This window comes from Plecotus auritus, assembly GCF_963455305.1.
Source record: "Plecotus auritus genome assembly, chromosome: 5".
In the NCBI taxonomy this organism is placed as follows: Eukaryota; Metazoa; Chordata; class Mammalia; order Chiroptera; family Vespertilionidae; genus Plecotus; species Plecotus auritus.
The window spans coordinates 31049661-31075313 of NC_137776.1; the positions used below are offsets into that span (position 1 = coordinate 31049661).

The following is a 25653-nucleotide window of genomic DNA, read 5'->3' on the forward strand; positions in this document are numbered from 1 at the left end:
GGCACCTGTGGTTGAGACAATACAATGCCTGTCATTTTCCCCCTTGGCCTTACTAGTAGAACTCTGTCTCAATTAGGGGTAAAATGTGCCCAGTGAAATAAAATATCTGTTCTCCCAAGCACATTGTGGCCAGGTGGCACAGCCCTCACCCTAATTGTTAGGATCCTCCTGAGCAGGACTCGAGGGAAAGCTTACATGTTCCCAACAAAAAGGACCTCATCTTTCACAGTTCACCACATCTCAGGATGCAAGTTTCCTCCATGATAACAACAATCGACTTTATATTTAACTCCCTGAAACCTTCTTGAGCATGTGGAGTTTCTGTAACCACTTCTTTAGACGCGCCTTATCATTTAGTTTGGTTCCTCATCCCAAAATAAAAGATCAATAAACATTTGCTGAAAGTAAAGCCTGAGAGAAAGGGACATGAGAAGAAGCACTGAGACTCATTTCAATGAAATTCAGGGTGCTTTAACACCCCCCTATCTATACTCAGCATTAATCAAATCCAGAGTGCCCAACTCTTTCAAATATCATGATCCCTTTTAAATCCAAAAGATGTTGACCCACACACAGTATTTGGGTAACCAGTAATTGAAAATATGCATAAAGTTTAAAAGCCACTATGAATCACTAATGAGTTTAAATATTTCTTTTAATAAAACATATAGGATTTGAAAAGTGGTTGATATATTTGCAAGGTCCATATGTTGGTCTATAGCAGCCGTGGGCAAACTACGGCCCACTGGCTGGATCCGGCCCGTTCAGCTGTTCTATCCGGCCCGCGGAGCCGAAAGAGCGGAGGGTTCTCTTGCTCTCCCCTCCGCTCCTTTACTTTGAATTTATATTAGTTCACACAAACACTCCATCCATGCTTTTGTTCCGGCCCTCCGGTCCAGTTTAAGAACCCATTGTGGCCCTCGAGTCAAAAAGTTTGCCCACCCTTGGTCTATAGGGTATCTTATCTAATAAAAGAGTAATATGCAAATTGACCATACCTCCACTATACCCACAAGCCACGCCCACCAGCCAAACAGGAGTGAGTATGCAAATTAACCCAACCAAGATGGCTGTGGCCACGGAGAGAGCAGGAGGCTTGAGTTGCCCCCAGCAATGGAGGAAGCCAAGCTTTCCGCCCACTCTGGCCTGCCTTGGCCTCCACTCAAGACTACAAAGTTTCAATTATAGAAGATAAATAAATCCCAGATACCAGGGCCTCTGCTTGGGTCGCTGGGGGGGCATGGCCAGCCTGCTAATCACCACAGGCCCCTCGCCCAGGCCGCCCCACGCCCCAAGGGAACCCCCACCCTGACCCAGTACACCCTTCAGGGCAAACCAGCTGGCCCCACCCATGCACCAGGCCTCTATCCTATCTAATCAAAGAATAGTATGCAAATTGACCATCACTCCAACACACAAGATAGCTGCCCCCATGTGGTCAAAGATGACTGCCCCCATGTGGACACAAGATGGCCACCACAAGATGGCCAGCAGGGGAGGGCAGTTGGGAGGGACCAGGCCTGCAAGGGAGGGCAGTTGTGGGCGATCAGGCCAGCAGGGGAGGGCAGTTGGGAGGGACCAGGCCTGCAAAGGAGGGCAGCTGGGGGTGATCAAGCCTGCAAGGGAGGGCAGTTAGGAGTGACCAGGCCGGCAGAGGAGGGAAGTTGGGGGCGACTGGGCCTGCAGGGGAGGGCAGTTAGGGGTGACCAGGCCTGCAGGGGAAGGCAGTTAGGGCCAAACAGGCTGGCAGGGGAGCAGTTAGGCATCAATCAGGCTGGCAGGGGAGTGGTTAGGTGGTGATCAGGCTGGCAGGCAGAAGCGGTTAGGGGCAATCAGGAAGGCAGGCAGGCAAGCAATTGGGAGCCAGCAGTCCTGGATTGTGAGAGGGATGTCCGACTGCCCATTTAGGCCCAATCCTACCTGGTGCAGGCTGGGCTGAGGGACACCCCTCTCCCCCGTGCACGAATTTCATGCACTGGGCCTCTAGTGTATATATAACGCACATAGGATTCACAGATATCTTGAAGTATTTCCATGACCCTCCTGAGTTCTAAGATCCATAGGTCAAGAATTATTAATCCCTAATAAGAGCATTTTAGTTGGGTCTACTCTCCTGTCAGTCACTACCCAGAACCCCAAGGATATGAGTTGTAACAGAACTATGAGTTTTCATTCTGCTTTGGCCAAATTTAATCTAGTTTTAAATTTTTGAGGCAGGCTTTTGCTCCTATTTAGAATGTGAAGCTTAAAAAACATATTAACACTTATAAAATTGTTATGCTGCATAAAAATCCCCGAGTCTGAGCTGCCCATAGAAATGCAAGAGATGAGAAATAATTTGTTCTCTCACACATTTTTTATTTACCAGTAGGCATTAATGGCATCAAAGCACAGTTAAATGTCCCACTTAGAGGGTCCAATGATTGAAACAAAAAAAGATAAATAGCATCAGGTCCTTCACATATGTGATAAGTTCCAAGATAAACTTTTTAAAGTGCATTGTACAAGAAATCAACAGTATATCAATTTCTTCCAGTCCTTGAATCAAAATGACTTCATTTGTTCTCTCAAGCAAACAAAAACCCGGGGCCAGATGGCTTCACACGGGAGTTTTACCAAACATTCAAGGAAGAACTAAAACCTATCCTCCTCAGACAATTCCAAAAAATTCAAGAGGAAGGAACACTTCCAAGCTCCTTCTATGAAGCCAGCATCACCCTAATACCAAAACCAGATAAAGATAACAAAATGAAATAGAATTACAGACCAATATCCCTCATGAACATAGATGCCAAAATCCTCAACAAAATTCTAGCAAATCGGATCCAGCAGTACATCAGGAAGATCATACACCATGACCAAGTAGGATTTATCCTGGGGATGCAAGGATGGTTCAATATTCGCAAATCAATAAATGTGATACATCACATAAACAAATTAAGAGATAAAAATCACATAGTCATATCAATTGATGCAGAAAAAGCATTTGACAAAATCCAACACCCTTTCTTGATAAAAACTCTCAGCAAGGTGGGAATAAAAGGATCATACCTCAACATAATAAAAGCCATATATGACAAACCCATAGCCAACATCATACTCAATGGGCAAAAACTAAAACCATTTCCCCTAAGAACAGGAACAAGACAGGGATGCCCACTCTCACCACTCCTGTTCAACATAGTGCTGGAAGTACTAGTCATTGCAATCAGACAAGAAGAAGAAATAAAAGGCATCCAAATTGGAAAAGAAGAAGTAAAACTGTCCTTATTCGCAGATGGCATGATACTGTACATAGAAAACCCTAAAGACTCCATCAAAACATTATTAGACTTAATAAATGAATTCGGCAATATAGCAGGATACAAAATTAATGCCAAGAAATCTATGGCATTTCTATACACCAATAATGAACTTACAGAAAGAGAGACTAAAAAAGCAATCCCATTTACCATAGCACCAAAAAAATTAAGATACCTAGGAGTAAGCTTAACTAAGGAGGTAAAAGACCTATATGCAGAAAACTACATGACACTGAATAAAGAGATAGAGGAAGATGTAAACAGATGGAAGAACATACCATGTTCATGGATTGGTAGAATCAACATCATCAAAATGTCCATATACCCAAAGCAATCTATAAATTCAATGCACTTCCCATTAAAATACCAATGGCATATTTCACAGACCTAGAACGAACTTTCCAAAAATTCATCTGGAATTAAAAAAAAAAAAAAAAAAAAAAAAACGAATAGCTACAGCAATCCTGAGAAAGAACAAAGTAGGTGGGATCTCAATACCAGATATCAAGCTGTATTACAAAGCCACTGTTCTCAAAACTGCCTGGTATTGGCACAAGAACAAACATATAGATCAATGGAATAGAATAGAGAACCCAGAAATTGACCCAAATCACTATGCTCAATTAATATTTGACAAAGGAGGCATGAACATACAATGGAGTCAAGACAGTCTCTTCAATAAATGGTGTTGGGAAAATTGGACAGATACATGCAAAAAAATGAAACTAGACCACCAACTTACACCATACACAAAAATAAACTCAAAATGGATCAAGGACTTAAACATAGGACGGGAAACCATAAAAATACTAGAGGAATCCATAGGCAGAAAAATCTCTGACATATGCCAAAGCAATTTCTTCACTGATACTGCTCCTAGGGCAATGGAAACTAAAAAGAAAATAAACAAATGGGACTACATCAAAATAAAAAGCTTTTGCACAGCAAAGGAAACCATCAATAAAACAACAAGAAAGCCCACTGCATGGGAGAACATATTTGCCAATGATATCAACGATAAGGGTTTAATCTCCAACATTTACAGGGAACTCATGCAGCTTAACAAAAAGAAGATAAACAACCCAATCAAAAAATGGGCAACTGATCTAAATAGACACTTTTCGAAAGAAGACAGAAGGAAGGCCAAGAGACATATGAAAACCTGCTCAAAGTCACTAATCATCAGAGATATGCAAATCAAAACAACAATGCGGTAGCATCTCACACCTGTCAGAATGGCTTTTATCAACAAGTCAACAAATGACAAGTGCTGGCGAGGATGCGAAGAAAAAGGAACCCTCATGCACTGCTGGTGGGAATGCAGACTGGTGCAGCCACTATGGAGAACAGTAGGGAGTTTCCTCAAAAAACTAAAAATGGAACTCCCATTTGACCCAGTGATCCCACTTCTAGGAATATATCCCAAGAAACTAGAAACACAAATCAGGAAGGATATATGCACCCCTATGTTCATAGCAGCGCAATTCACCATAGCTAAGATTTGGAAACAGCCTAAGTGCCCATCAGCAGATGAGTGGATTAAAAAACTGTGGTACATCTACACAATGGAAATCTACGTTGCGGTAAAAAAGGAGTTCTTACCATTTGCAACAACATGGATGGAGATGGAGAGCATTATGCTAAGTGAAATAAGCCAGGCAGAGAAAGATAAATATCACATGATCTCACTCATTTGTGAAATATAATGAACAACATAAACTGATGAACAAAAATAGATCCAGAGACAGAGAAACATCAATCAGAACGTCAAACCTCAGGGAAAGCAGGGGACAGTGGGGGTAAGGGGGAGAGATCAACCAAAGGACTTATATGCATGCATATAAGCCTAATCAATGGACACAGACAATGGGGGGGGGTGGAAGCATGAATTGGAGGTGGTGGGTAATGGGAATAAGGACACATATGTAACACCTTAATCAATAAAGAAATTTAAAAAAAAGAAATGAGTTTTGATGACCATCTAATGAAAAGATAAATGCCCTCTTAATCAAAGCAAAAAAAGGAACAAAAGAAAGATTTTTTTAATAAAAATAGCCCCCAAAAAGCAATGCCTTTGAAGCAACAGCCAAATTTGTTCTTGTCCAATTCAGCTGTGACTTGCAGCCCACCAACTCACTGCTGAATTGGACAAAAATAATTCAGCTGTGACTTTTTCCCATCTTCCTTTCAGCCACTGAAAGGAAGATGGGAGAAAGGAGAGGTGGTGATCACCCCTTGGGAAAGCTATAAAAAACGTCTAAAAGACTCAGCAGTTAGCAGGAGAGTTCAAAGAAATTCAGGAATGGAAGGAACTTCACGCTCATTAATTGTAAGGAAAGGAGGAAGAGAGAAGCAAGAAGGTTCGATCCCCAGTCAGGGCACATATAAGAATCAACTAGTGAATGCATAAATAAGTGAGACAACAAATTGATGTTTCTCTTTCCCTTCCTTTCTTTCACTAAAAATAAAAAATAAAAAAATTAGGGGGATAAAACACAGATGTTGCCCCAAAACACAGAGTAAGCATACCTAACATGTAGAGTTGAGATCCTTGCAAGTCAAGTTTTATTTCCAAAAGACTCCCTCCAAGTTTTCATTGAATGCCTGCCCTGCTCCTAGGTACCCTGCCAGCACATGTCCCCTCCTCTTCAGGACACGCACATATCTCACGGGTCAACCCCTGTTCTACAAGGGCATTAAATTACCTTATGAAGAAAAATGCCTGTTCTCTGGGCCAAGGAGTAAAGAGATCAGCATTGAGTCTGGGCTATTTACCATTAACACAGCAGAAAGTCTAAAAACAGTAGGTTTTTAGACTGTATTCTTCATTCTCTAGACCGCCTTGCTTCCAGAAAACCATTGAGCTATATCATTCAGACAGTCTTTCAACATACAAAAAAACAGATATTGGCTGTACTATATATGAGAATATTTAAATATAATTTTAATTTCCCCAAGAGGATTCTCACAGGGGGAGTACTAATTTGAATTTTCTTTGGTTGTACGACACTCTCCCAAATTTGCACTTTTGCAAAGCCATTCATTTTCCACAAAGCATAGAGCTCCTAGAGAAAAGACAAGGGAGTAGAATGGGGAAGGGGGAGGGGGGACACCCCAGCTAACCAATGCCAGATGAACTTTCTTGGATCCAGAGAGCTTTGTTTTGAAGATTTCCGCCTTGCATTAAATCAAGTGGCAAAGCAGGTCTTGAAGACTAACTAGGGAACTACATTCTCTACCCAGAAGGCCAAGACTGCCAAAGTTGGAGGTATTTCACTTTCTGGACTAAAGAACCCACATTGTCCCAGAGTGAACTTAAGGAGACATTCACATTTTAACCAACTACAAATGTTTCTCAAGATCTGAGTCTCAGACAGCCTGAGACTGTGTCTTTTCGCCTACTTTGGCCAAAACAGCTGTTTGTATCCCTGAAACCATTTCTACCCCAGACTCATAGACAACAGAGATTCATTTTATAATGTGTACCAAAATTACCTTATTTATTTTGGATGCAATGAAAGCATCATTACTTAAAATGACACTCTCCTTTTTCAGTACAGAAATTTGGCAGGAAGGCAAGAGTGACATCCAAGTTATAAAAACCTTAAGATTTATAGCAGATGCCAAAGGCAGGCTACACCCTTGTAAACAACAAAGACAAAAATCATTCTCCAAGGATGGGCCAGAACATGGGAGCCGTGAGCCAGGACTATAGGATAATTAGGATTATTTTTGTTCTGTGGCACTTAACTAAAGGAAGGATATGTGCATTAGAAACGCCAAGGAAGAAAAAAAATGCTTGGAGACTTTCTTCATTCCCAGTTAAGCATGCATACTTTTTGCAAGAAAAGTAGACCCATCAGGAGGAACATGTGTGCATCCATGGGTTTCTGATTGGTGTCTTAGAAATCCTTTAAGCATGACCCCCTCACTTTTCTCCACATATGTGCTCTGCTCCACACATCACATTTTGTGAATCAGAATCTAAAGACTGCATATCAATGGGTTCATGGAAAACTCTACCTGCATAGCAATCAGATTTGTGGTTGCAAGCGCTGGACACCAATGGCTCACTCGAGCAGAAAAATAAACAAATTATTGCAGTGACACTGGATTGAACGGAGGGCAGAAGGACCAACTCTGAAAGGACAGGGATCAAGCAGCTCCTGGGTCTATGCAGCAGGGTAAGCGTTTCTTCAGATCACTGTGGTCAGAATGATCGGTTTGGGCTATGTTCAGCCTTTTGTCACCCTCCTCAGGATTCTAACTCCGGAGAAATGTGTCTGATCAATCTAGACATTTAGGACACACATCGACCCCCTAGCTAAAAGAGGACACACTGGTTGACAGTCCCCCCTTAAACTGACTGAAGTTATCCCCCAACTGGAGTGGGAGAAGAATAGTGCCCAAAAGCAAAATCAGGGCGCTGTTACGAGAAGATGGGAAATGAAGCTAGGCAGAAAAAAAAACACAGATGTCCACTTCTACTTCTACATAAACACTCTTAGCATTCCTACTGACTTGTTTATTTTTTCAACTTCTAGAGACAACTTTGGCAAAAACAACAACTAATGTTATTGCCCAACAGTCTGTGTTACAATGTCCCACATAAAGAACCACATGATAATTTCCAGGGTCTTCAAATTAAGGAAAAATTGGGGGCTCCAGATGAGCTGACATACATTCTTCTATTATATAATGAAGACTAAGTAACTTGTTATATTTCTTTTCTTACTTAGGCTGCTAGGAAGCTCAGAGCTAAAAGTTTCAGGCTCAATTATATTAGCTATCCTTAGTCTAGGTTCTTGGGCACAACAAAATGCCTCCCTTCCTGATACCACTGGTATTGGAAGGTTTTATTTCAGTTTTAGCGTAATGTTTCAATATTTCTATATTTAATTAAAAAGAATTTCTAAGCATTTGAATTTTTTCTTACTAACCAAAGCCAAACTCTTCAGAAATATATAAGCATCTAATGTATTACTGAACTTTTATATTGGCCAGGACCTTTGCATTCAGCACAGTCTCTCTCTGTTTGCTATTGCAGAGTTAACCTTGTGCAGCAAAAACTATTTCAGATGAATTTCTGGTTTTAAAAGGTGCTATAGGAAAAAATCAGATTAGACTAGATTAGATTAGAGGAATGAATAGCTAGATTAATAACAGATAGACCTAAGTCTGAGTCTGATTATAGGGTGCAATAATTGTTAGAATAGTTATCAATAAAATTCATATAAGTTTTACTAAAAAGAAGGTCAGATGGAAGAGCAATAGGCAACTTTCTCAAACCTATAGCTTAGACAGGCTAACTCAGAGGGATGTGGGAGAGCTGGGGAATTGGGAAGCATATCTTTGTGCTTTCAGGAACCAAGCAGATTGGTAGAGTGTGGGAGGTCCAACTCATTGTTGGATAGCTCAAGTCACTTTCTGGCGAATTCCATGTACACTTAATGCTAAACATCATCAGAATCCCAAAACTCTCCAGGACATGGCAGAATTAAGTAGCACGGTGGCATCCCTGGCAAGATAAGCGAATGCGGCTGCAGATCTGCTCCCAAGATGACCAGGAAACATGGGCAAAGTACTTTTGAGTGTTTTTTTGGGGTGGAAATGGGGATTCTTAAATATAAGGGGTTGCCACCATTACAGATGTCTTTCAATTGAGTTTCCTGAAAGAGCATTTGAATGGTTCTTCCTAGGCTGATAATCTGTGAGGAAAATTTGAAATCCATTAAATTAAAAACTACTCTCCACCCTGCAAACGTCCCCTTTTTTGGGAAGTAATCTGTTCCAATGTTTGGCAGTAACAATACCCCAAATGAGCCGATACCCCAACAATGAGAAATTTCACTTGCCTGGCTTGGGCTATCCAGGAAACAGAGATGTGCATTTAAAGAAAAATTGGCAAAGCCTCCCACCTCTGCCTGAAAGCCCTCCCAGATGCTCAAGATCAGAAAACAAGAAAGGCAACGAACTCCAATTCCTGTGCATGTCTTCCCGGCATCCCCCAATCAAGCTGCACAAGCTCCCCAAAAAGAGGGGAAAGAAATGGGGTTCCGGGCAGCTAAAGGTGAGTTATGAGAGTTGTGCCTGGACAGCAATGAATGGTACTGAACAAATAAACTTAGTCACACAATTATTTATCACCTTGGCCTTTAAGAGTCAGGAGACCAAGGATCCGATCCTGATTCCAACACTACATGAACTTGGGATTCAGTTCTCCCATCAGCCAAGAGAAGGACATGGCCTAGACTTTAGTCCCAGACTCAAGTTCCCAGTAGATTATGTGAATTAGTGAGACGTGCTCTGTAAGGCTGGGACGAGCTGGAAGCCACATCCCATCCCAATGGAACACTGGCTGATCAGTGGTCACTGTGAGAATCCAGGCTCATGGTGTTGAGACCCTCCCATTTTTGGAGATAATCAGCAAGCCCAGATTTTATTATAAATTCCTTTAATTTTTCAATCCTAAAGACTAATTTGTCAAGTTTTTATATACACTGAAGGGGGCCAAAGGAAACATTTTTCTAAGCTAGAGCCAAACCTCAGACCCACAGTCTGTCAACTTGAAGTTCAGGTTCTGTATTGAAGCGCCTGGGACTGGGGGAAGCTCCTTTATAAGGAACAGATTATCCTCTCTCTCACCCGGAAATTCGTGGGGTAGCAGCATCATAAAGGCTATGAGAAGTCCTGCAGTAAGCCAGACTCACTTTGTTCTACCTAGTGTTTCCCAAACTTATTTAAAGACTGAACCCTTTGTGGCAAGATTAACATGAGCAGCTTACTGAACTGGTGTTCCATGGAACACACTTTGGGAAACACCAAACCTCTCTTAGCCGCCTGACTCTAAAATGCTGTGCTGCATTTTACCTAGTTTACCCCTGGATCTGAAATTGGGGGGGAAACTAGTATTTACTTGTTCCTGACAAAGTGTCAAATACCTTACTAAGCACTTTGCCTTCCTTATTTCAATCGATAGTCAGAGCTAAATGCTGTTACCCCCATTTTAAAGTTGAGAAAATACAAATCAGAGGCTGAGGTAACCCCTAAATAATCGACTCAGTCAAAATTTGTATCCATGAGTGCCCAACGAAAAACCCCATGGTCTCTCCATTGGTAGACTGCGTAAACTACAGGGAGCCTAACTTGTAGCCTAAAGAAGTGTTCCCATCACCTCCCATTTCCTCAAACTGCCCACCCCTGTGCCTTTGGATATGCTCTATTTTTCTCCACAAAGTTTCCAGGCTCTTCATCTAAAAACATTGTATTTCCAAGGGAGCCAGAGAGTCCACCAAAGTGTTCAAAACACTGAGCAGGTATGAGCATCGATGTCTTTGCTGGAAGGAACTGGAAGGAAGCATGCATCCACTGCCAACAGCTGCACTGACCATGTGACAGACAGCTGACTTTTTGAGGGACCTGCACACATGCCAGGAGTGTTGCGTGCCTGTGTAACTCCCTCCACCCTGCCATCTCTTCCTCACTTTCTGTCTGCACATCCTTTACCCCCTCAACTCCCCAATGGCCCCTCTCCCTAGCTTTCTAATCCATCCGCTGTCCCTCACCTCAACCTACTAGTATTTCATTTCTTTCCTCCACCCCACAAAGCGAATACAGTTAGGAAAAGAGGTTGAGCATCTTATCCCCCATACATGGGAGTGACCACCCATCCTGGTGGCCAGGAGATATTCAGTTTACACCTGCTGTTCCTGTTCATTGTTAACAGTATCCCCATCACCTCAACAAGACCTTAGATTGGACAATATGCAAATAATCTCCTTACATATTGACTGAACACACCTTATACTTCTTGACCTTTACTTTAAAAAAGATTAAGTCAAATGCCTCAAATTTTCCTCCTTGAGGGGAAAAACATTTTTAAACTAAAGTTACTTTTGTGAATGCTTCTCAATATGCTCTTTACTAAAGTTCAATGGCCATTGGTAAAGCTGTTGAACCCTATGTAAATTTCTGGTGGCCATATTTTTTTAATCCTCACCTGAGGATATGTTTTGTTATATTTTTTTAGAGAGAGAGGAAGGGAGAGAGAAACATTGATGTGAGAGAGAAACATTGATCAGTTGCTTCCCATATGCACCCTGATCGGGGTTTGAACCCAAAACCTAGGTATGTACCCTGACTGGGAATGGAACCTATCACCTTTTGGTATATGGACTATGTTCCAACAAACTGTGCCACACCAGCCAGGGCCAGTGGTCATATTTGTAAATAAGAAAGGGGCCATCCTGAGAAAGGATCAAAAAGACACCAACTTGAACTCCCACTTCCACCCCCTCCTTCAGTCTGGCTTTCGTCTCTTGCTTAACTACTAGTTTCGCTAAAATCCTTGGGCAAATTGGAATTGATGAAAAATGTCATTTCAAGAACTAAATGAAATGTTTGGAAAAGAGAGAATGGAACTCTAAGAAAAATAGAGAATATATTATTTACATTCTGGGTTAGAATTTCAATTTCCAGTTAAAGAAAATGAAAGCTACACAGAATTCACAGACGTGAGGACAGACACTATGTAGTGTTTAGTTTCCCCAGCACCCAGCACTGTACCTGGCATACGATGAATATTTATTGACTTTAACAGATCTATGTAAGTATAGCTGACATATAATAAACTGCATAATTTGAGAGTTTTGACATATGTATATCTCATGAAACCATCACCATGATCAAGATGTTAAACATATTCCACACCCCCAAAAGTTTCAGGCCCTTTCAAATCCCTTCCTCCCATTCCAGCCCCAGGCAACTGCTACTCTGCTGTCAATCATTTTACATCCTCACCAGCAGCATCTGAGAGTTCCTCTTCCTCCACATCCTCACCAACATTGAGTACAGTCAAAGCCTTTTTAATTTTAGCTATTCTCTAGTTGTCCAGCAGTATCTCATTGTAGTTTTAAATTGCATTTTCTTACTGTCTAATGATGTTGAACATCTTTTCACGTGTTTGCTTCCTAGTCACATAATCTCTTTGTTCAAATCATTTGCTCATTTAAAAAAAAAATAATCAGGTTATCTTATTACTGAATTGTGAGAGGTGTTCATTTAGCCTAGGTACAAGTCCTATATTATAGATATACTAGACACCCAGTGCACTAAATTCGTGCATGGATAGGGTCCCTAGTGGCTGCTGGCTGCCAGCTGGGGCCTCCTTTCCCCAGCTGCCTGCTGCCAGCTGGGACCTTTCTTCGTTCCATGCTGCCCCCTGGTGGTCAGAGCACGTCATAGCAAGTGATCGAACTCCTGGTCAGTTGAACTCCCGAGGGGACACTTTGCATATTAGGCTTTTATATATATATAGAAGATTTTCAAATATTTCCCCCTAGTCTGTGCCTTATCTTTTCATTATCTTATAAATATCTTTAAAAGAACAGAACTTTTTAATTTTGATGAAATCCAATTTACCCAATTTCTCTTTTATTGAATGTGTTTTTGTTATTGTTCTAAAAAATCTTTGCCCAAATGAAAGAAACTTTTGGGTGTGATGGATCTGTCCATTATCTTGATACTTTATTTTTAATATGTTTTTATTGATTTCAGAGAGGAAGGGAGAGGGAGAGAGAAATATCAATGATGAGAGAGAATCATTGATCAGCTGCCTCCTGCACGCCCCCCACTGGAGATCAAACTCATAACCTGGGCATGTGCCCTGACCAGGAATCAAACCTCGACCTTCTGATTCATAGGCCGACGCTCAACCACTGACCCACGCCGGCCAGGCCATTATCTAGATACTTTACACAGATGTACTTGAAGTCATAGGGATTCTCTGCTGTTCTTGGTTTTAGATGTTACATGTACATCTACGATGCGTTTTGAGTGAATGTTTGTATACAGTATAGGTGAGCTGTGGATTGAAGTTTTGAGGGTTGTTGGTGCTGTTATTTTGCATATAGATATCCAATCATTCTAGCATTATACTGCTGAAAAAGACTATCCTGTCTCCAGCAAACTATCTTCTTTGCATCTTTGTCAAAATCAGACACTTATGATCAAAAAGCAGAACTCTCAAAAAAGTCCTCAAAAAAGTGCTGCTAAAATTTAAAACATGCGTACACTTTGATTCAGCAACTCCAATTTTAGCAGTTCTGTCTAGACAGAGAAATACAAGTACAAGGATAAGGCTCAGATCCTTATAACAGTATTATTTACAAGGGAGGAAAAAGAAGGAACATGGACATGACTGAAATATTCCCCTAAAGAGAGAGGACTCAATAAATTACAGTCCAGCTCCACCACAAAATTCTATGTAGGTACTAAAAGGAATGATTTGGAGCTACATGTACTGATCAGAAGAGAGAGTCTTAAAACATTTTCATGGGGAAAAAAAATTGCAGTTTTATATATATATATATATATATATATATATATTCCCAAAAAATGTATACACACACTTTGAATAATTATAAAGGCAGTGTTTATTAACATATATTTCATTTTCAAAATTGAGCTATCAACTGTTAAAGTGTATAGACATTTTTTGGGACAGCCTGTATATATTTAATATATAAATATATGTAAATATATATATTTATATGTTTGTTTGTTTATATATACACACACCCATATATAGTAATTATATTATTGAGATATGTGAGACAGCCTAAATATGTATCTATACATTTGCATATGTTTGCAAAATCCTGGGGCAAGTTTTGGAAAAATAACACCAGACAGATCACATGAGTGTCCTTCATGGGTAGAATTGAGAATGAGAGAAAGGACAAAGATTATTAACTTTTTTATAGACTTCTAAACTGTCTGATTTGTTACCTTATACCCTAAGCATATATTATTTTATATTTTTTAATCAAGTATAAAATAGTAGTCATGGCCTCATGGCATGTAACAGATGCACCACTCCATCCATTTCACATCGGTACTTTTACTTGGAAAAAATTCTCGTTGCTTTTTCTTTTTTTTTCTTGGATGGTTGGTCCCAGTAGGGAGAACTTTATTGGTGCATGGAGGATACCAAAAAGAAAACTCCACACTGAGAGTTATGGGTTGAATTTTATCCCTCAAAAATTCATATGTACAAGTCTTAACCCCCAGAATGTGGCCTTTTTTGGAAAGAGGGTCAATGTGGATGCAATTAATTAAATGAAAATGCGATCCTACTGGAGGAGGGTGAGCCCCAATCTGATATGACTGACATCTTCATTATAAAAAGGGGAAATTTGGACACACAGGGAGAATGCCATGAGAAGCCTGGAGTGATGCTGCCACAAGCCAAGGAATACCAAGGCTGACCAGCAAACCACCAGAGGCTGGACGGGAGGCACGGAACACATCCTCCCCAACAGCCTCAGGAGACACCAACCCTGCCAACACCTTGACATCAGACATCGGCCTCCAAAACGGTGAGGCTGTTGCTTAAGCCCCCCAGTCTGTGGTGCTTGGTTACAGCAGCCCCAGGAAATATGCTAAGCTACCAAGAGGTTAAGTCAAAACCAACATAGCTACTCACCAGTCCCATGGTCCCAGCCCCTGCTCAGGCCACAGGGAACATCCACAGAAGATTTAGAAAGTAAACAGCAGTTTCCACCACCCCACATTACAGGGGCACACACCTGAGGAAAAGCCAGCCGTCCCGAGGGGAAGGCATCAAAGCCTGTGGGAGGCAGAAGGGCCTTCGGAAGCTGTATGTTTATCCTCAGACCCACAATTACAAAGAAACTGCAAGGATTAGGATGGATCCATTCTTGAGGAAGGATAACAATTAAGGAGTCCCTCTCTCCTGGCACCTCTCCACTCCTCTCCCTTCCCGCACACACAGGCAGTATTCACTCCCTCCCAGGAGGAGAATAAGTACAAGGGCACTTTAAAACGTGAGCCACTCCACCCTAAGAAATGCGACCCAGAAGAGCTGCTCTGTAGTGACCAGGCGCCTCACCCTCCTTGGGACTGGAAACAGCACCTCCATGACCCCTGCATGGAAAAGGGGCATTTTCATGACAACTCCTTTTTGTCTTACAAGTGAATTCCAGAATAGGAACAGGTTCTTCATTAAAATAATGTACACCGTTACCAAGTGAAAATGAAAACAACACAAAATATTCAACCAGATACAAATAATCAACCAGACACACTCCAAGGCTGTCCTGGAGGCGGATTTGAAATGGATTTTAAATCAATCTACACTTTTCCTAATTGGGAAGAGCAAACCCCAGAAGCCACCACCTGGAGACGCTGCACAGACTGGCTTGTTTTTGAGGATACACCCCCAGCCCTCCCTTGGTCTCAGCCTGTCTGAAAAAGTATCATTAGATCTGCTTTACAACTGGCTTTCACATACCAGCGATATTTTATTTTTAGACCTCATCCAAGGACATTCTTGGAGGGGGGGGGAGAGAGAGAGAGAGAGAGAGAAGTATTGATTAGTTGCTTCCTATACTCGCCCAATTAGAGATCAAACCTGCAACCCAGGTATGTGCCCCAACCGGGAATCGAACCCACAATCCTTAGGTGTACAGGATGACATTCAACCATCTGAGCCACTCCAGCCAGGAACCAGCCATAATTTTAATTAACAAAGTTAACTTTCTCTTGAAGCAGGTACCAACTGTATTTTCCAGAGGCCCTCCATTTGCTGCCTTTTCCTAGGTCTAGGATGTTGACCAGTAGCAGATAAGGCATTTGCTCCCTATTGTCTGTTTTTATTTTCTTTCAAACCCACGGTAAATAAATTCACAATCAGCATTAAAAAGAGCACAATACATAAGCACATTCATTGTGCCCCAGGGTATAAACTTTAGGCATACCAGCCCTCAGAAATACAGAGAACACAGCCAAAAGGCAATATGGTTTCATTAGTGTATTTGTTTCCTAGGGCTGCTCTAGTAAATTACCACAGATTGGGTGGCTTTAAACAACAGAAATGTATTCTCTCACAGTTCTGAAGGCTGGAAGTCCAGAATTAAGATGTTGGTAGAGCCGTGCTCCCGCCAAAGGCTCTGGGGAAGAATACACCCTTCACTCTTTTTACTTCTGGCCGTTGCCAGCAATCCTTGGCATTCGTTGGCTCGAGGTAGCATAACTCCATGCTCTGGCTCCACCTTCAAATGGCCTCCTGTCCTGTGTCTCCTCTGTGTCCTCAAGTCTCTCACTGAATTTAGGGCTCAGCCTAATCCAATATGACCTCATCTTAACTCTATTACATTTGAACAGACCCTATTTCCAAATAAGGCTACATTCACAGGTAATGGGGTTAGGACTTCAACATATCTTTTGGGGGGACTCCAGTCAACCCACAACAATGAGTAAGACTTGGAGACCAGGGTTTGAATCTGAATCTTGGTCCTTTAGTAACCATGTGAGTTATGAAAGTCAAAGGTGCAAGTGATTAAAAACCCAACTAGTATACAGGCTTCAACAAGCAAGAGGAGATGGTATTTTTCTCACTATTGCAACCTCCCTTATCAAAGTGAGACCTTGCTCACCACAAATGAGGGAAGTGGGAGGAGGCCCTGGGCCCTGGGGCCTGAGAAAGAGTCCTCGGGAAGATGAGGGGCCCAAGTGCATCTGCATTAACTGAGAGAGCTCGCTGAGACTTTGGCAGCATGGAAATATACCAAAGGCACATTATCCCTGTGCCTTATCCCTGACACTGTCCTTTCCCAGTTCTTGGACTGAGGGCTTAGACCTGGTGAACACCCCGACGCTTTATCACTGGTTAGCAGCTAAATTGGGATGAAAACTTTTTTTAAAAATTAACATAAAATGATAGCAACTTATCCCACTAGTTTCCAAGGAGGTCTGTGGACAAACATCTCAACTATTTCTTCTTGCTCTACTTAAACAAAGCCTCCGTTTAGATGTGTGCCCAAGGGGGCTGAGGGAAGCACACTGTAGTCATTGAGGGTTTCTGGACTAGTTTTATTTGCTGACCACTAACGGGTCCCTGAACTGCTACTATTCGGAGTCAAATAGTACTGTGGAAGGGCGCCTGATCCCCAGCAGCCTTGGGCTGTCCAGGGCCAACACTTCCAGGATCTGATTTATAGGACTAATAATTTACATGGTACAATGGAGTCAGTGCTTAGAAAGTGGGGAGGAGAGAGCTAACCTGGAACATCAAAGAAAGTGAAAAGTTGCCTAACACCACAAGATGACCCAGTAGAGTCAACATGAAGCAATGGGTAAACAAGGGGCAGACAGTTTTTTCCAAGGCTAGCATTTTGCAAGTCACTTGATAGAGATTTTGCTGACAAACTCAGAGAAAGACCCAAATGATAGCATTTTACTTCTGAGGGAAGTAAATTAATGATAACTCCATGTTTTCTTTATGAACGATAAGGCCCAATGCTTTGTGCTTGCTTAAAGGGATGAAGATAAACAACAAAATCTAGAACTGATTTAGTGAGAGACCAGTGCCTCTGTACAAGTAGTTATTGCTTATTCCTAAGAAATTGCTCCTGAACTCTCCAACCTCCACCCTCCCTTTCCCCCATTATTGGTCTATACGGAATGACTACAGACATGATCTGGCTTAATCACCAGCTTTCAAGGTCTCTAGTTCGAACAAATGCTATGTGCCCCACTTGAAGAGATTCTTAAATGGCCCTTGGAATTTCAGTATAAGTATGATACAGCAGCTTGCATCCCTCAGAGATTTGGGCTATCAAAAAGAAGGTAGCCCTTGGTCCACATAGGTAACCACACTGCTTCAACAAGAAATAGGAAAGTGCTCTCTGAGCCAACAAGACCACCATGGTGCTAATTCTACTTATTAATAACAACACCACCAACACGGGTAGAGCATCCTGCTTTGTGTTAGCCTTCTGCACTACAGAGAAGTGGTGAAGAGGTAAGCTCTGGTGACAAACCTCCTGGTTCCACTGCCAGCCCAGTTCATTTCTAGCTGTCTGACCCTGACCAAATCATTTAAACTCTCTAGCCTTCAGCTTCTTGACCTATGAAATGGGGATAAAAGTGGTTATGGGAGGTAAATGAGCTGAATAATTCAAATAAAACTCCGTAGCACAGTGCCACACACACAGCATGTGCTCCATAAAAGGGAGCCGCTGTCATTATCCTCCTTGCTCCATGTTCCTTTTGTCCATTTGGTCTGCCTAGAAAATGTCATATTTGCCAAGGTTTTCTCTCTGTCTGGGGGGCCAGGTCTAATGGTCTCCAGCTGATGATCTGGATGGTTATCCTATCTGACTTTTCAAGAGGAAAGTGGAAATTCAAGTTCCTTATATCTAAGTGAGCTCACATTCTGACATGGATGAGTCTGTCACTTCTAATGGATCCACCCCAATAATGAAGACAATCAGGATATTCATGCAAACTTTAAATATTGAGGCCAGTGGTAATCTCATCTATATTTTTTTAATCCATACTTAACCTTTTTCTATTCAAAAGTGCCCTTTACTTCTCTGAGTAGAGCCTATTTCAATTCTCTCTTTAAAAATGTATAACTTCACCCATTCCTTCCAAGAACAAAAGTCTGCTGCTCAGAGGAGAAGGGGAAAGGGAAGAATTCAGATTTCCTTCAGGTTTAAAAGCTGGGGTGGTCATGTAAACCCTCCTATCCCTTTTGATCCTATTATATTTTTCATGGCAGAAGCTCGCAGTGAGGGCTCGAGTGGGAAGCAGCAGAAGTTTTAACATTCAAGGGAGCAGACGAACTTGCCGCGGTCTGTGTGACTGAATGGGAAATTTCCCAGCTCGGGCCTACTGGGGTAACAAGTCGCTTTGCCTGGACTGGATTTGGGTCAAACAGCAAATCCTCAAATCAGAAAATATCAGCATCATTTTGTTTGGCAAAAAAAAAAGTGGTTATTGATCATGATACTCCTACTGGATCAAAGATGCCATCTGTTCAACACAACTTAGAGGGTGACCATCTAGCCTCAGCGAAGTTCTGCCACACTCCCTGGGCCACAGACCCTTTGCATGGGCCTCATCAAATAGGAGCTAATAAAAACAACTAAGAAAAGATGCCGTTCTTTGCTTCCCATACCTCTTTTGTTTCTATGTGTCTGTACAATAAATTGACTCCTTAATCCTAAGAGGAAGCTTTGGGAAAGCATCCTTGGAGCATTTTCTTCACTCCAGCTCATCTAAATTAGAATGTTTGCATTAAAAATTAATGACAAAAATTAATGAGGTTACATGAAAAGGTCAAGAAGATTTGTATGGGAAGAGTGGTGCTTTGTTAAAGAGCGGGACTCATCATGTATTTCCCTATGGCCACAGAATCTGGGCAAGCTAAGGCATCCTATCCACAGAGGAATCGGAAACCAATGTTCCTATATGGTGATGCCTTGAGGGCAAAAAGGGGAAGAGAAAAATCCCAGACGTCAGAGACTGTGACAAAGATAACCACAAGGAATGTAAATAAAATATTATTACAAGCGGCTCACTCACCACCTCACACTCAGCATCTCCCTCCCCCAGAGTGAAAAGTAAAAACATACAAAGTGTGTGTGTTTTAAAGAAGTGTCGAGCTGCTCTTTGGGAAGAAGCCATGAATATGAAGAAGTTTTTTTCTCCTTGTGGCTCACTTTGACAATCACAAGGCTTGAAACAGTTTTAAGAGCCCTGGGCTGGTTACTAATTTAAATTTGGGGAGCATGAGGTTGAGCCCCATATTGATAAGTACCTTCCAGCAGTGACTTGATCTTAGTCAGTGATCAGCCCTGTTTACCTCAGCTTTGGAAGCCCACGCCCGGGCCCTCTAAACATGACATCTCCAAATGAAATAAATGCATTGCAAACACAAACTGTAACACACCAGACGCTTGCCAAATGGACATGTGTACATTTCACAGAAGAGCCAGGAGGACATTTCTAGCAAGCAACGCTCGCCATGCGGAACGCAAGCCAGCGCTCTCTCATGCCAAGGGTCCGGGGCACACAGGAGTCCATAAAGGAAACAGGCCGGCAGAAACAACTTCAAGGGACAAAATCCACAAAATCTGCCAAAGCACTGACCACAGGTCATAAGAGACATCTTAAAGAACTGTGCTCTCAGCTCTCTAGGGATGTCCAAGAGCTCCCCACCTCACCTGATGGGGAACCCTCCACCCCCACCCTTCAGTTACCTCTCCTTTAGAACAGAATCCACACCCCAAACTGAAGGAGGAATTCCAATGCACAATAGGTGTCACGGGTGCCACTGCTGAAATCCATTTACATCACCTTTGGCCAACCATTCAGAACCCGTGTTGACATTCTCTCACTAAGACAACGAGGGTATTAGAAGCTGGTCACTCTCCACTCCATTGCTAAGGCTAAAGGTTCCTTTTCTTGTTTAGTCTGTTTGAGACCCTGGGGGATGGGTCCCATGGCTCCGTTTGTTCATGGGAGAGGCCTGGACAGTGGCTGTGGGGCATCACCTCTGGCAACCAAAGCGATGCAAGCAGGTGACTCCTCAGTGTGAGAACTCACAGATTAATTTCTCCCAGCCTCTGAGGAGCAGTCTGCAGCTTTGGATTTTCATTGAGAAACCTTCCAAGCTAGCCAGGGCGCCTGGCCTTCACCGTCCTAACTCTTCAGACACACTCCAACGGTGCTATATTTTACCACTTAAACACTTCTTCAAACTTTACTACGGAACAGTGTGGCTCTGAGCCTGCCAAAAGTTTAACTGCAGGACTCCGTGCATTTTATCTGGCAGAGCAGCTGCCCTCCCTCTTGAGAATATGTTCGGGCAAAAGGAAGTCATCAAACCTCAAGTCGGGGCCATTCCGGGGCCCCAAGGGTCCCCTCTGACAACGCAGCTCTGTCTCACTTTGACCTCTTTCCCAATTCCAGAGCTTCAGGATCCAAACGAAAGGGGTCTCAGTAGACAGCTGTGGAAAACTTTGATGGGATGACCCAGGACATAATTATTCCTGGCTGGACATAACTTCTGATTTTCAAATATCTGGGGGAGCTGAGGTTCAGGGGAGATGAAGGGAGAGCACCAACGAATGGGGAAGAAAAAGAAATAAGTAGCATACCATGACCAAGCCAAACCAAGCTTGATATTTCCAAATTATTGGCAAATGGATGCTTTCACAAATCATTTGTCCTGTCTTTCCTGGAGACAAAAAGAAGAAAAATTTCTGGATGCAAAAATCCTAACCCCAGACCAGTGGAATACAATCTAACATTGTTGGTCAGAAAGTCCAACCTTATCTATTCCAACAAGCACCCCCAAGCCGAAAGTTGTGATACGTTGCTCAATGTATTACCCCCTCACTCCTGCCTGGCACTAGGTTAAGCCCACAATATCATGCATCTTACATGATATTTTGGGCAAATCCCTGCAAGTGGGCAAAGGCGCCAGCTCAGCTCCTCTGGCCCGCCACCTCCTCCTCCAGGCTGGCCCCTGGCTGCCCCGGTGCCACTTACCTGCAGGCGCTCCGTGGCCGGCTGCCACATCTTCCAGCCTTGGGGTTTGGCAGAGGAGACGCTGGCGAGACTCCGTTGATGCGCTTGGGGGCGAGGGGCTGCGGTCCGCTTTACATCTGGGGTCTGTGTCCCAGGGATGTGCGTCCAGGAGCCGGCCACGGCCGCGGGGTGGGCGAAGGGGGCTTCGAGCAGGAGGAGGCGGCACTGCGCTCAGCTGCCAGCAACTTGTGGGCACGGCTGCGCGCCGGCTGTCCTGGCGCAGCAGCGAGAAGACTGCGCAGCTCCGCCCGGGCCGCGAGCGCACAGCGGCGGCGGCGGCAACCGCTCCCTCCCCCTCCCCCGCCGCCACCGCGCCTCAGGATCTGCTCGCTCTGAGCATGCCCAGGCCCGCGCCCGCCTGACAGCCGCGGGGATCGGGGGAGCACAGGGCTATGGCCCCCAGATCCCGGCGAGGGGAGAGAGGGGAAGCCAGAGCTTGGGGCCTTGCTCCCCGCGGACCGTGGAGGGAAGGACCTAGAGAGCAAACCTTCCTGGAGAAAGAAACCGTAGCCCCCCCGGACTCCCAAGCTCCAAGCAGCAGGGATCTCTGAACCGCCTGTGACTAGCCTGGCACTGTGCTGGGAGGCAAACTTCCATTCATCCGACTCCAGTTAACTAAGCACCTATTATGCTCCAGTCTCTAAGCTGGGGTCTAAGGACAGAGCCGCACAGAATAGAAGACAGTGTTCCTGGTTCCCTGAACTTCCATTCTACTTGAGGAGGCAGTCCACCAGTCCATGGAGAAAACCTGTGAGCAAGTGTTAGGTCAGGTGATGATGAAAGCTGGAAGAAAAGAAAGCAGGCTGATGTGGGAAGAAAGGGAGGGGAGAGCTGGTTCCATGGGGCCCTGGGAAAGATGTAGTGAGGGGTGATGTGCTTCCCCCACCCCACCCCCCACCCCCCGCCACAAGACTGGATGAGGACAACCCAAGATCCTCCATCCTTCATTCCTGAGATCTGCCTGGTGCTGCAGGAGGCTCTGGGAACCCAAGATAAATCAGGGGCCACCCTAAGCTCCTAGACGAATAACCACCTTTCCTAAAATGGCCAGGCTCTTCACATCCTCTCGACAACTGGACAAGATAAGTATTAATATTCCCCTCTATAGATAGAACAAATCAGGCTTGTGGAGTTCAGGCGCTGTCCAGGTCACACTGTGAGTGGTTTACAGTGCACACTCAGATGACTTCCAGGCCAGAGAGCTCTTGCCATGAAGCTCCAGCTGCTCTGCCCATGGAAACGCCTGGATAAAGAGCAGCCACTGCCCTAACTGGTTTGGCTCAGTGGAAAAGCATCGGCCTGTGGACTCAAGGGTCCCAGGTTCGATTCCAGCCAAGGGCACGTACCTTGGTTGCGGGCACATCCCCAGTAGGGGGTGTGCAGGAGGCAGCTGATCGATGTTTCTCTCTATCCCTCTTCCTTCTCTGTTAAAAAAAAGAAATCAATAAAATATATTTTTAAAAAAAGTTCTTCCTTAAAAAAAAAAAAAAGAGCAGCCACCTGGAACTGGGGGAAGAGGAACTTGGCGTGATGGGGTGCCCAGCTGCTCCTGGGTGGCAGGGGGGTGACGAAGAGTGTGAGAGGAGAAGATGGTGGAACAGAAGTTGAGGGGAAGGAGAATGCAGTGCATGGGGAGGGGGGTGTTGAAGGGGGACTCAAGGCTCTCAAGAGGGTGCCCTGAGCCTCAGGGCTGGCAGGAAAAGCGTCCTGATGGCACACCACGGTGGGACATGAGCACAGCCTGTGCACTGTCAAAAATCATACCCCACATCCAGAAGGCTCTTGCATTATCGTGTGTACGTAGAGTGATATCAGAGCCAGAGCACTCCAGAACCCAGCACTCAGCTCATCAGATCTTCCCAGCAGCAAACTGATTGGTTGGGGAGGGAAGGACCTAGAGGGACAGAAACCCATATCTCCCAAGGCTGTGCAGCACAAGATCCATGGGGTGGCCCAGAGCGAGTCACCCAGTAGTGCTTCAGACCCAGGCTCTGCTCTCCCCTCCCCTGCCCATTGTGCTCCTTCCCAGGGCCCCAGGCAGCTCCTTCAGGACCACACAGTTGTTGGTTGGTGCCACCCACCCAGGCAGGACCAGGACCCTCAGTGCCCTAGGAGCCCCTCTGGCAAAGGGATGCCACAGAGATGCTTCTGAGAGTCCAGTCTCCATCTCCCCAGGTGGCCATAGGAGTCTTCTGCTTCACTCACACCCCTCCACCTCCCTAAACACCCCAACTCCCCCCTCCCACTTGCAGAACAAGGACTTACTTTCTCAGCTCCTTTCCCAGTCCCTGCCACTTGTGCTGGACCCATCAATTAATCCCTTGTGATAATGTGTTGGTGTGTCAGCCCTGCATGGACACACATTTTAGACGCTTCTTTTGAGACGATATTTTTACATCTCCTATAACTCATCCATCCTGCACACCTCCTACACCTGAAAAATTTCTGATGGAAATAATAGACCTTCCCAGCCTCCTAGTTCTCTTTTATCAAATCCCCAAACAGAAAGAGATGCCCTTCATGTTGAGAATCTAGTAAATCCAAATGTGCATATTAAAACATTCAGGAAGCTAAAACAGGAATATTCGGTTGCCAGGGAGGTCTTCAAACTTGAGCTTTGAAACCTTCCTTAGTTGCAGATGCCTCCGTAGAAAAACGATTTTGTTTTAAATAGCAATGGGGTGAGATAACGGGCCTAAATTCACATCCCATTAGAGCGTTAAATCCTGCCTTCTCACCTCCAAGTGTAATTAATTGTGATGACTCAGTAATACAGCTCTTAGTTCCGAGTACGGTACTATTTAAAGAGCAAAGGCTTGGGCTCTGTAGAGATTGCTTTCCCTTCCCAGTCCCATGGCAAACAGATTTGGTAAAGTAGGGGATGTGTTTAAACTTAAATGATACTCCTGTTTCAATTACCTTTATGCCATGAATCAGAAAACTGGGGGAGGGAGTGAGAGTGAAGGTGGAGGCTGGTGGAAGTGACAAAAGGGATGGTACTACCTTCCAGCCATCGGTTTTGCTCCCCAGGTTTCCCATTCAGGGGAACCTACCCTAGAGGGTGAGTGAAATAGAGACATCTACTGGCTAGAGGCAGGACATGCATTCTGATCTCTCCGGGTTGTGTTCTGGGACATCACCTCCTGGTGAGTCTGAAGGTACTGCTTTTACAGCCTAAACCTATTTGTTCTGAGCAAAGAATCATTCTTAGAAAAAGCAGGAGGTGTTTGGATGCAATGAGTAGAAATGTTTTGCACATAAATGGGTGCCTTATTTCATGCCCTTAACCCCCCATAATCATCTAAATAGGCCTAATCTTAATAAATAGCATTTCAAGGAAAATGACAAAAAATAAAAAAGAGTGACAAGGCCCAGATGAATTATAAAAATAATGCTTTGTCCAGGGGAATAATTACAACCATCTCTAGAAATTTTTGTAAACCAGATTAAATCTCGGCCATGATTCTGGGCCCTAAGGTAAGCAACCTAGATGTCTAAATCAGGAGAAAGGTGAAGTAAATTGTGGTCCAACATATCAAAAAAAAATTAACTAATATGTAGCTATTAAGGAGGATAATTATGAAGCTGTGTTGCAGCTGAAAATATTCATGGTATAATTATAGATTTTTAAGTAGACTAAAATATGCATAATTTGAATATATTTATAAAATATGTATCAATCTCAGTAAATATCAGAAAGGAGCTAGACAATGGGGAGTGATTCAGGTGGAGTCCCAGCATTCGAATTATCTGAGTGATTGCTTTTAGCAAGTCATCTGCCTCGTGGGACCTCAGATTGTTCATCTGTAAAAAGGGTGATAATATTATTAACATTTAGAATTATAGGCGTCGTGATAGAGTAAATGTATGCAACAGACCTGGCACATAGTAGGTGTGCAGAAAACATTAGTTTTCATCCTGTTACCTTCCTCCCCCTTTAGATTATTGA

The 25653-nt window shown here is 43.6% G+C and overlaps 1 protein-coding gene across 2 annotated transcripts in view; it reads right to left on the bottom strand.

Moving 5' to 3' along the window:
* PID1 (phosphotyrosine interaction domain containing 1) overlaps positions 1-22329 on the bottom strand; it is a 206448-nt gene extending 184119 nt beyond the window's left edge. The window contains exon 1 of one of the 2 annotated variants that reach the window (XM_080668095.1): positions 21666-22329. In XM_080668095.1, coding sequence (XP_080524221.1) covers positions 21666-21695 — 30 coding nt within the window. In that variant the 5' untranslated portion in view covers positions 21696-22329. The remainder of the gene's footprint in view (positions 1-21665) is intronic. The other variant, XM_080668096.1, reaches the window with a different exon arrangement.
* Between the last annotated feature and the right edge of the window lie 3324 nt (positions 22330-25653).